General features: G+C 46.2%; 1 protein-coding gene across 1 annotated transcript in view; it reads left to right on the top strand.

Annotated features, from left to right (window-relative positions):
- LOC310788793 (LIM domain-binding protein 3-like) overlaps window positions 1-8902 on the top strand; it is an 84776-nt gene extending 75874 nt beyond the window's left edge. Inside the window, exons 9-14 of the mRNA XM_083650367.1 lie at window positions 1762-2099; window positions 4180-4597; window positions 5686-5866; window positions 6118-6238; window positions 8271-8386; window positions 8806-8902. Coding sequence (XP_083506493.1) covers window positions 1762-2099; window positions 4180-4597; window positions 5686-5866; window positions 6118-6238; window positions 8271-8386; window positions 8806-8895 — 1264 coding nt within the window. The 3' untranslated portion in view covers window positions 8896-8902. The remainder of the gene's footprint in view (window positions 1-1761; window positions 2100-4179; window positions 4598-5685; window positions 5867-6117; window positions 6239-8270; window positions 8387-8805) is intronic.
- Window positions 8903-12629: the final 3727 nt, after the last annotated feature.

Below are 12629 nucleotides of genomic sequence, written 5' to 3'. Positions count from 1 at the left end.
CTCCGCAGCAGACAAAACAGCCTAAATTTAAATAGTGTTTGGAAATAATCCTCCAGTTGATCCGTCTGCTGAAGGGCAGCTCAGGTCCTCAGTCTAACGGCTAAACAAATCAAATCTCCCCCGCTTTTAATATCAGAGTGCTATTAGCCAACATTAGCTGCAGCCCATTGGAGCCAATATGATTACCTGACTGCAGAGAGAGAGAGAGGAGGAAGACTGCTGTTTAGTCAGAGGACAAGAGTTCAGTCTGGGATTCATTCCTATGTTCCCAGGGTCATATGTTCCCAGGGTCCTATGTTCCCAGAGTTATATGGCACATAATGGGACCAGGACAAAAGGTCCTATGTTCCCAGGGTCTTATGTTCAAAGGGTCCTATGTTCCCAGAGTTATATGGTGCATAATGGGACCAGGACCAAAGGTCCTATATTCCCAGGGTCCTATGTTCCCAGGGTCTTATGTTCCCAGAGTTATATGGTGCATAATGGGACCAGGACAAAAGGTCCTATGTTTCCAGGGACCTATGTTCCCAGGGTCTTATGTTTGCAGGGTCCTATGTTCCCAGAGTTATATGGTGCATAATGGGACCAGGACCAAAGGTCTTATGTTCCCAGGGTCCTATGTTCCCAGGGTCTTATGTTCCCAGGGTCCTATGTTCCCAGAGTTATATGGTGCATAATGGGACCAGGACCAAGGGTCCTATATTCCCAGGGTCCTATGTTCCCAGGGTCTTATGTTCCCAGGGTCCTATGTTCCCAGAGTTATATGGTGCATAATGGGACCAGGACCAAAGGTTCTATATTCCCAGGGTCCTATGTTCCCAGGGTCTTATGTTCCCAGAGTTATAATGGCACATAATGGGACCAGGACAAAAGGTCCTGTGTTCTCAGGGTCCAGTTCTATGTGCTCTCCCAGGGTCCTACAGTATATGTTCCCAGGGTCCTAGGTTCCCCACCTCCATATCACATAATGTGAAGCTGAAAAGGATGTCCCCCCAGCTCGAAAATAGGGTGAAATCTGGTTTTTAATAGTATGCAGCAATACAATATTCTGTGTAGTGTTGTGGATCAAACCCCGCCCAAACAAGAAAGAGTTTGAGTCCAGTTTGAGTCAAATGTTATCCAAGCTAAGGATTCGCTTTAGGCACTCGGCTCCACGTCGTGCCTAACAACGGCCCTTAACTGTTGTAAAACAACTGTAAACCGTGGCTTATTGCTGTATTTCTTCATTTTTTGCTGCGTCCATGTGCTGTTTTGTCAGAAGATCAGACGTGGAAGACAAATAAACAAACAGAAACTGTTGCGGAGGCTGCGACTTTGAAGCAGGAGAATTATTGTTGCGGTGAACCGAGAGTTTGTGATCATTTAAGTCTGGGAACTGGTTATTGCCAAATCTGTCGGTGGCATCTATAGTTCTATCTCTCTGACTGTTCTAACACTGTCCCTCTGGTGCCAGGCTTGTTCTGCTCTTCTCTCTCTGTGGGTGTGCTGTGTTAAAACTCACGCTAACGTTTGTGCAGAAGGTGTCTGGTGACGTGAAGGAGACTCAGGTAAGTGTGTGGGCACATTTAGAGTTCCAGAAGAACATTTCCAGTCAGGATCCAAGAAAAGCAAGGTTAGACTTCTGTCTCATGGATCGAACCATTTTACGGTCCAGTATTTACCAGCTAAGAAGTCAAAGTTGCTCAGGTGTAGCGGTGTAGAAGCTCATGCATGCGGCTGGGAAACGGTGACACCCATCAACATCTTCTCATCCCTCTCTAGCCAATACGGTCAGGCTCCTGCCATGTACCAGGCCCCGCCCATGCCACAAGGCCCGCCCCCACAGCAGTACCAGCCAATCCCGCAGCAGTACCAGCAGCCTCCCCAGCAGCAGTACCAGCAGCAGTACCAGCAGCCTCCACAGCAGCAGTACCAGCAGCCTCCCCAGCAGCAGTACCAGCAGCCTCCCCAGCAGCAGTACCAGCAGCCTCCACAGCAGCAGTACCAGCAGCCTCCCATGCAGCAAGCCCCACCCATGCAGCAGAGCTCCATCCAGATCCCTCTTGGCCCCGCCCCTCCCAAGGTGGTCAGCACCGCCTGCATCTACCCCACCCAGCCAGGTAAGACGTCACCTGGTCTGCGTTCAAATTGTCTTTTTTTGCTTAGGAAGCTTGCTGACTGAGTGAAATGAGCCGGAACTATGGCAGCCATGATAAGAGCTGTTTGAATTCTCTAAGGCAGGGTTCTCAAATGGGGGTCCAGGGACCCCCAGGGGTCCGTGGCACTTTGCAAGGGGGTCCGCGAAAAGTTTTCAGGAAAATAAAAATATAAACTTTTTTTTTGCAAAAGCTTCATACTTTAGTTCAACGAAAATATTTTATGCTTTAAATCTAAAATGGTTCATGGATTACATTCTAATCTGACAAACCTATCAATTTAAAAGTCAAGCATGTTACCGTGGAAACAATTAAGCTTAGCCCAAAATCACAAATCAGAATGAGGGGGTCCCCGGTATATTTTCTATCTTGTAAGGGGTCCTTGGCTGAAAAACATTTGAGAACCTCTGCTCTAAGGCACACATGGGCAAAATACAGCCCGCGCGCCAGATGCCCCCTGTGTGGCCCGCGATGGAATTGCAAAAGAAAAAAGAAAAAAAATTACAGTGCAACTGAACTCAACATGCAAGATACCCGCTGAATAAGTGTCCAAATGTTCATGTCATTCTGGCCAATACTCCACTTCTGTTATAACATTTCAGTCTGGAATATGGAATATCTTTCAATAATCTTTATGACTAAAAGGCTAAAAGTAATCTCATGTGTAAGAAATGACTGTTCTACATTGAAGTAGAAATTTAAATAATTAACTCAAGAGTGCATTTTTGTTCGTGTGACCCTCAACACAGGCTTTGAGAATCCCGGGCCACTTACTGATACTTATGCTTAAATTAACCCACTCATATTCTGGTTTATTTGAAGAAAAACATTTTGGCTAGTGGAAATTCTAATTGGCTGGTAACTTTAAAATCTAGCAGCCTAATTGGCAGGTGGTCAAAAAAGTTAATTTCAAGCCCTGCAGGGAGAGCAGTTGGTGACATAGGAGTGAGTGAGAAAAGGATCAAATATTGGTGGTTAAGACTGAATAATGACATCACAACTGTTAATTTAAAATGAGTTATTCCTCTAAACATGCCCCAAATTTTTCGCACTGGTGCCGTTCGGCCCTCAGCAAAACCTGGTAGCGAGGACATTTTTTGTGGCCCTCTCTATCATCAAAGTTGCCCATCCATGGGTTACGGCATGACAATATTTGTTCGGCCCCCGGCAACAAATATGGGTTTCTCATGTGACCCCCCATGAAAAATAGTTACCCACCCCTGCTCTAAGGGTATGTGTCATGTGACCATGTCCACATAGCTTTCTTTCCTAGCCGGAAAGCGCTGCGTGCTGGGACGCAGTTCATCCCAGCGCTATTTTATTTTATTTTATTTTATTTTCAACCACCCCCCCCCCAGAGTGTTTTGTGCAACCAATTTTGTTTTAAGGAAATAGGAACAATTGAAAAAAGAACCTGGCGCTCATTAAAAGATGTATGTGGACACACGCACTAAATGCTAAGGAAAGGTGCTTCAATTCTTCCACACTTAGCTCCTTTAGCATACTGTAGGATACACTGGACCATCCTTTGCGTAAGGAAAGTAGATAATGCCATCCTACCGTTCCGTGCGGCAGCAAAGCGATGGCCGTTCACGCTAACGATGCCGCTAACACGGAAAAACACCATTTTCTCAGCAACTGAGCTGGACACGGATTTCAGCATTGAAATCAGTGTGACTTGTACATGCTAGTGTTTAGGTCACTTGTTTTGAGAAATCGTTACATGGCGGTGTCACGTAATGATTTCACGGTGACGCGAAACGTTAGAAACTCAACTACGTGCAGACTCCTGTAGCGTAGCGTAAGTGCAGGGGATTCACTTAGCGCAGCGGTTGTCTTTTAAAAGCCCTTCACACCTTTCCTTGACCTCATGACATTTTCCATCGAGGTCAAGGAGTGGTTAGGAATAGCAGTTAGGACATTTTTGTTGTTGTTGTTGTTGACAATTGGAATGCAGCCGCAGTCTCCACCCTGACTACTGAACTCAGAGAAATCTGGGATGGGAATTTCTCCAGTCTGTCTCATGCGTCTCCTCGCCTTGCAGCCTCGGCCCCGGCTCCCGCTCCCGTCCAACCGCAGCGCCCGGCCCCGGCCCCGGCTCCGGCCCCGGCTCCGGCCCCGGCTCCGGTCCAGCCTCCCGCCCCGGGACCTTCCGCCAACCGGCCGCCCTGGGTGACTGACAACACCTTCGCTGACAAGTTCGACCCCAGCAAGACCACCACCACCTCCGTGAAGGTCCAGGCCCTCCCCCAGGCCGCCCCCCCGCCCCCCGCCTACATCCCCAACCCCTCTCTGGCCACGGCGCCTCCCGCAGGCCTGAGCCCCGCCCACTTCAACCCCAGCCCTGCCCCCTTCAGCCCCGCCCCCTTCACTCCTGTGGCGAGGGGCGTGGCCCAGAGGGCGGAGAGGTACGCCGCCAGCGGCCGCACCCCACTCTGTGGAGCCTGCAACAGTGTCATCAGGTAACAGCAGACACTTTTTTCAATTGCTTTTTCTATTTTCTATTCTACAGTAGTACTATAATTTTTAATCTTTACCATGCTATCTCTATCTATGCTATAATTTTAACGGCACAATAATGACAATTTATTCGATTCAATCTTTCTAGCAGTCAGGGGCGGACTGGGATCATAATTCAGGCCGGGCATTTATACCAAGCAGGCCAGGCCAATACGGGCCGACGCGCGCATCTGCGACCTTCGCCCGCGCGAAGAATTTGGGCCGTTTGAAGCCCAATTTGGGTCGTTTGAAGCAAGATTTAGTGAATATAATGCTAACGCGATGATACATGTTACCTATTTGTTCACTAATAGAAACATCAACATTGCCTAGATAACTGCAAGTATAATATGAAGAAGTAAAACCAAAAACATGCCTCTGTACAAACGCTTCACAGCAAACTTTATTTGCATACTGCGTTATTCTCCACAGGCTTAAGAACTACACGTCATAATAACAATAATAATAAACATCAACATATTCTCAGTTTCATTAAACATCTTCCTGTTTAAGCAAGGCCCTAACATTAAACACATGGTAGTGTGTTCTGCTCAAGCCCCAACCTTTGTTTCTGAAAAATTAGGCCAACAATGGTTTTAGTCTCTATAGCCTATAGCCAAGTGTTGAGCAATGCAAAACTCAAGGCTCCAACACAAGAGTCCAGAAATGAGCAGTGGCCTGCCTGGCCTGCTGTTCAGTGAGTGGCCTGACTGTGGACACACACAAAAAAACAAAAAAAACAGGCCAGGCCAGGCCAGGCCACCGGGCATTTGCCCGACGTGCCCGATTATGCAGTCCGCGCCTGCTAGCAGTGGCATTGGCTCACTAGAATGTAAACAACAATTTAAAAATGTGTTATTACAAAGCACAATAATGGATGGCGAGCTTGTGAGCTTGACGTGAAACTCGTCTTGTACGTCTGCGATTACTACAGCAGAATAGAATGGACTTAATATCACCGTTCTTTTTTCTACCCATGATTTGTACATGTTGTATTGTGATACACTGAGTTTCGATATATCCTCCCGTCCCTATTGGTTGCCGTTGTCAGGGGCCCCTTCCTGGTGGCCCTGGGGCGATCCTGGCACCCCGAGGAGTTTAACTGCCACTACTGCCACATGTCTCTGGCTGACGTCAGCTTCGTGGAGGAGCAGGACAGCGTGTACTGTGAGAACTGCTACGGAGAGTTCTTCGCCCCGACGTGCGCCCGCTGCACCACCAAGATCATGGGGGTGAGAGACGGCACACATCCCGTATAACACACACACACACACACACACACACACACACACACACACACACACACACACACAAAAATGCACACACACACACACACACACACACACACACCCACGCACACAACCACACACACACAGCTCATCCCCTGTCCATCCTGTGTGTGTGTGTGTGTGTGTGTGTGTGTGTGTGTGTGTGTGTGTGTGTGTGTGTGTGTGTGTGTGTGTGTGTGTGTGTGTGTGTGTAGGAGGTGATGCACGCCCTGCGGCAGACCTGGCACACCACCTGCTTCGTGTGCGCCGCCTGCGGCCAGGCCTTCGGGAACAGCCTGTTCCACATGGAGGACGGAGAGCCCTACTGCGAGAAAGGTACGCTCACTCAGCCCCGCCCATTTCCACACACACCCACAAAGTCAGAGTCAGCCCCGCCCACTTCCACACACACACACACACACACACACACACACACACACACACACACACACGGTTAGAGTCAGCCTAGTCTCGACGCCAGACCCATGAGAGTACTTACGCTGATACACTGCGTTACTGCATGCTGCAGAGCTCTCTCTGGGTCTGATACACTATGTTACTGCATGCTGCAGAGCTCTCTCTGGGTCTGATACACTATGTTACTGCATGCTGCAGAGCTCTCTCCGGGTCTGATACACTACGTTACTGCATGCTGCAGATCTCTCTCTGGGTCCAATACACTATGTTACTGCATGCTGCAGAGCTCTCTCTGGGTCTGATACACTATGTTACTGCATGCTGCAGAGCTCTCTCTGGGTCTGATACACTACGTTACTGCATGCTGCAGATCTCTCTCTGGGTCTGATACACTACATTAATGCATGCTGCAGAGCTCTCTCTGGGTCTGATACACTATGTTACTGCATGCTGCAGAGCTCTCTCTGGGTCTGATACACTATGTTACTGCATGCTGCAGAGCTCTCTCTGGGTCTGATACACTACGTTACTGCATGCTGCAGAGCTCTCTCTGGGTCTGATACACTATGTTACTGCATGCTGCAGATCTCTCTCTGGGTCTGATACACTACATTAATGCATGCTGCAGAGCTCTCTCTGGGTCTGATACACTATGTTACTGCATGCTGCAGAGCTCTCTCTGGGTCTGATACACTACGTTACTGCATGCTGCAGAGCTCTCTCTGGGTCTGGGACACTTTCCCTCAGCCGGCTGGTTATGGGAGGGAACCGTTCACTTGGCCAGTCATATGCCAGTGATGGCTTCAGTCCTCTCCAATCAGTAACGACTTTGCGATCAGACGACACGGGAGGCGCAGCCCATTTGCTCTGTCATCGGTGCTACGACCTGTCACTCATTCAATTTCAACCCGCCTGCAAAACCAGCAGTGGCTGTTAACTGGCACAGACTCACTTATGTAGTATGCGGAGCGCAGTGATTCAATGTAATATTTGAGACTGGGGCGAGACTAGAGTCAGCCATGCCCACTTTCACACACACACACACACACACACACACACACACACACACACACACACACACACACACACGCCCGCACGCACGCACGCACGCACGCACACACACACACACACACACACACACACACACACACACACACACACACACACACACACACACACACACACACATGATTAGAGTCAGCCCTGCCCGCTTATTTGAGTACCTGGCTACAGATTTCCGCTTCGTAGAGCAGACAGCTCTACTTGCCAGATGCGGCCGGTTTCAATTTCTCCAAACTGGGACATCAAAAAAATCTGAAATCCCCCTTTAATTTCACTATGATATATCCTCAGTTTTACTGAAAGGAATAAATAAAATCAACTTAGATTGCTTTCTGACATAATTCTTGTAAATATTCTTCAATATATTTTCACATTTAAAGTAAGAATTGCGGATATATAAATGTATGTATATATATATATATATATATATATATATATATATATATATATATATATATATATATATATATATATTTACATTGAACAGTGCAGCAATTTAGATATCCCCACTTTTAACAGCAGGAGACATTTTCATTCAGATATCTTGTGGTGAGAGGTCAAGGGACCCTCTGAAAATGTTTTTTATATTGCCAAGATTTCGTCTAAATGTTGAGCATTATTTAGCCTCCGCCCTGACAAGCTAGCATGACATGGTGAAAATGAAATGCAGTCACGGGAGAAATTACCGATCTGGTGCAAAGCGAGAGAAAGGCTTCTTCTGTTCCTAGATGTGTAGATTTGTAGATCTGTAGATTTGTTAATGTCTCTCTCTCTCTCTCTCTCTCTCTCTCTCTCTCTCTCTCTGTCTCTCTCTCTCTCTCTCTCTCTCTCTGTCTCTCTCTCTCTCTCTCTCTCTCTGTCTCTCTCTGTCTCTCTCCCTCCCTCTCAGATTACATTGCACTGTTCAGCACCAAGTGTCATGGCTGTGACTTCCCTGTTGAAGCGGGTGATAAGTTCATTGAGGCTCTGGGTCACACCTGGCACGACACCTGCTTTGTCTGCGTGGTGAGGAACATCACAACTCCGCACGCACGCACGCACGCACGCACGCACGCACGCACACACACACACACACACACACACACAACACTACACACACATCACAACTCCACACACACACACACACAAACAACACTACACACACACACACACACACACACACACACACACACTCACACACACACACACACACACACATCACAACACTACACACACACACACACACACACACACACATCACTACACACACACATCACAACTCCACACACACAACACACACAACACTACACACACACATCACAACTCCACACACAACACACACACATTCATTTATATGAAAGTGTCATCCACCTCTGATATGATGAATATGAAGATTGTTTGTATCTTCTTCTTCTTCTTCTTCTTCTTCTTCTTCATAATTCCAGGTGTGCAATGTGAACCTGGAGGGCCAACCTTTCTACTCAAAGAAAGACAAGCCTCTGTGCAAGAAGCACGCCCACGCCATCAACGTGTAGACCTGGACCCAGCAGGAGGAGGAGGGGGTGGTGAGGGTGGGGAAGCGAGTGGCTCTGGCCCCGCCCCGCCCCGCCCGCACCGAGGGCGACGCCGCCAGCCGAAACCCGTGACAAACGCAAGCCGAAGACGACTTTTACACATGTGTGCAAACGCTGTTCACGCAAAATCCACATTGGTTTGACACTTTCTCTCTCTCTCTCTCTCTCTCTCTCTCTCTCTCTCTCTCTCTCTCTCTCTCTCTCTCTCTCTCTTTCTTTCTTCTTCTTTTGTTTTTGCATTGATACTGATGTTTAAGATGACACTGCCTGGAAACGATGCGTTAACAAAGTCCTGTTGTTTTCTGCTTTCATCCCACCCACTTTACTGTGTTGTTTTTATATTTTCTACCAGAAACTATTTGTGTCGTGATTGAGCTGCTCGGTTCAGACCTGGAAGAGTTTAAAACACAGAGCTGTAGTCCTGACTCCAGTCAGCAGTTCTGATGTCTTGGACTCGACACATTTGAGAAGAAATGAATCTATATGTGTCATTTTATTTATGTTTGGTTTGTTTTCTCCCCGGCTGCACAAGCAAGTGAAGGAGTCTCAACCTGTGGATGTAACGATCCTCAGACTGCTCCGTTTCAATTCGTTAACGATCCTCAGACTGCTCTGTTTCAATTCGTTAGCGATCCTCAGACTGCTCCGTTTCAATTCGTTAGCGATCCTCAGACTGCTCCGTTTCAATTCGTTAACGATCCTCAGACTGCTCCGTTTCAATTCGTTAACGATCCTCAGACTGCTCTGTTTCAATTAGTTAGCGATCCTCAGACTGCTCCGTTTCAATTCGTTAGCGATCCTCAGACTGCTCTGTTTCAATTCGTTAGCGATCCTCAGACTGCTCCGTTTCAATTCGTTAGCGATCCTCAGACTGCTCTGTTTCAATTCGTTAGCGATCCTCAGACTGCTCTGTTTCAATTCGTTAGCGATCCTCAGACTGCTCCGTTTCAATTCGTTAGCGATCCTCAGACTGCTCAGTTTCAATTCGTTAGCGATCCTCAGACTGCTCAGTTTCAATTCGTTAGCGATCCTCAGACTGCTCTGTTTCAATTCGATAGCGATCCTCAGACTGCTCTGTTTCAATTCGTTAGCGATCCTCAGACTGCTCTGTTTCAATTAGTTAGCGATCCTCAGACTGCTCTGTTTCAATTCGATAGCGATCCTCAGACTGCTCCGTTTCAATTCGATAGCGATCCTCAGACTGCTCTGTTTCAATTCGTTAGCGATCCTCAGACTGCTCTGTTTCAATTCGTTAGCGATTCTCAGACTGCTCTGTTTCAATTAGTTAGCGATCCTCAGACTGCTCTGTTTCAATTCGATAGCGATCCTCAGACCGCTCTGTTTCAATTAGTTAGCGATCCTCAGACTGCTCCGTTTCAATTCGTTAGCGATCCTCAGACTGCTCTGTTTCAATTCGTTAGCGATCCTCAGACTGCTCTGTTTCAATTAGTTAGCGATCCTCTGACTGCTCCGTTTCAATTTGTTGGACGTCGAAAGGATTTAGTCCAGAGCTCCTGTAGATGATCTACTGCTCTGTTGATTCTTAAGAAACTCTGTAAGGATTATAGTCCACCACCAAAGGGGAGACTATGGATCGGTGTCCGTCCGTTAGTTCTTTCGTTTGTTAGTCACATTGTAACATTGACTTTGTGCCACTAGGGGGCAGCATCGACAATGAATGGGGACTCTGTGTGTAAACCAATTACAGTTAAAGTTGCCATAGGTAACATAATAGTCTACTTGGAGACATCAGACTGGGTCGATGTAGGCAACATACTATTATGGTCAATCTGTCCTTTCATTGTCCCATGCAAAAATGCTTACACACTTTCATTCATACTTCAAGTACACTCAGATGTTCCCCACCACATGACTGGTGGGGGACAATATGTTTACTATTTGCTTGTTTTTACATTTGGAAATAAACACACTTTTTATTTCCTATTTTGGTGTTGAATAGGACTCGATTTGCTTGACTTGACTTGGTCTTGAAACCCTTTGGACCGACGTGGGGCCAAATGTATAAAACTCTTTGGTGTAGAATATTTTGGTGTAGAAATCTGTGTAAGCCCCCAAAAAGCTGTAAATAAAATGTCACCCAAATTCCCACTTAAATTATCCTTTTTTTTGCCACAACACACTAGTCGGACTCAGAAGACTGTGTACAGTATGTACTGTGTGGTGTGAGAGATGTGTACCCGTACGCACACTCAGAAGACTGCGTACAGTATCCATAGTGTGAGAGAACCACAGCCTGTGGATTTTTATATATTGGGAAACCTGTGTGGAAAGTGGTACAGTACACTTTTCGGTTTATACATTTGGCCCCTGGTCTTAACGCAAACTGAACCGGACCTGGTCTTGGACTTGGCTTGGACTTGACTGGACCCGGTCTTGGTCTTGACTTGGACAAGACTAAAGATGGTCTCGGACTACAGCTCTGTTAAACTGACAGCCACACAGCCTGTCTCACTGAAGCCTTACTGAACTTTGTCTGATGTGAGGACGCAGATCCAGCAGCTGGTGGAAACACGACTTTCCACTGAATCAACCTGATTGTTTACCTGTGGAAAACATATCGCAAGTACACAGTAGCACTTTGGAAGTACTAGCTCATAATGTACAAGTAGGCTTCGACTCGTATAGGATTTTGAAGGCAGATAATGAAATGTTTGTATTCTAGGTGCCAATAACTGATATTTTCTTCATATATTTGACATCTTAAAATCTCACTACAAATTTGGCCAAAAAAATCCCCCACATTCCAAATTCAGTGTTTCCCCCAGAGTTTTCTAAAAACACGACTAATTACTAATTAAATTAATCAATAAAATATGCAAGAAACTCAAAGGTCACGTCAGGTTGCTGTATCTGTGGTCAGGGAGAAACCTCCATCATATCAGAGGTCGTCCACCTATAATATTTGCAGATATCAAAGGCTGGTATCTACAAATCAATCTCTCAATCTCTCCATATGTAATTCAGTATAAGTACCAATGATATACTGTGTTTTTTGACTGCCTTGTAACTATGCACTGAGGAGATTTTAATGAAGTACTTGCACAGTATTATGGTGTATTTGAATACTTCTTCACAGGTTACCACGCAGGTTAACCCCATGGAAGTATTATATTGTTATTTACAATTAATACACTCGGATAAATCTGTTGGGTTTTTACTTGAGCTATTTGAAGATGACAGTTTGTGGATGTGGAATGTAGCAACTAACCTTTCTTTTGACTTCACATACAGATATGCAACAAATAATTTAGAATTTAATATTTATTGATTATTTGACGGTGTGGTATTTATTTAAAAGCTAAAACATAACGTCACTGCTGTGTTCAGCGCTGATGGAATATAGTCTACGTAGTTATTTCATTCATGTTTGTTGGATGTTTGGCTGTTGGGTGTCATAAATGTGTTTTGCCTTTTTCTTTTTGTAATTACAGTGTACATTTTGTGTTCTGCAGAAACTACTGTGCTGGACTGTACAAGACTGAATGTGAAGTGTTATTGTGGTGTTTTTCACTACTTAGCCACAGACAGGCTCCGTTCACACTGCACCACTTCACGCTCAGTTCTGAATTTCTGCTCAAAGCGGACTTGTTTTTGGATGATTGCTCATGTATCTATTGTAGGATGTAAAACATATGAGGTTTCCTACACTGGTCTGGGGGACGTGGCAGGGCTCT

The sequence above is a fragment of the Poromitra crassiceps genome, assembly GCF_964638095.1.
Source record: "Poromitra crassiceps genome assembly, chromosome: 14".
NCBI classification, from domain to species: Eukaryota; Metazoa; Chordata; class Actinopteri; order Beryciformes; family Melamphaidae; genus Poromitra; species Poromitra crassiceps.
The sequence above is the reverse complement of the archived record's forward strand: the minus strand, read 5'-3'. Positions and strand labels throughout refer to the sequence as shown.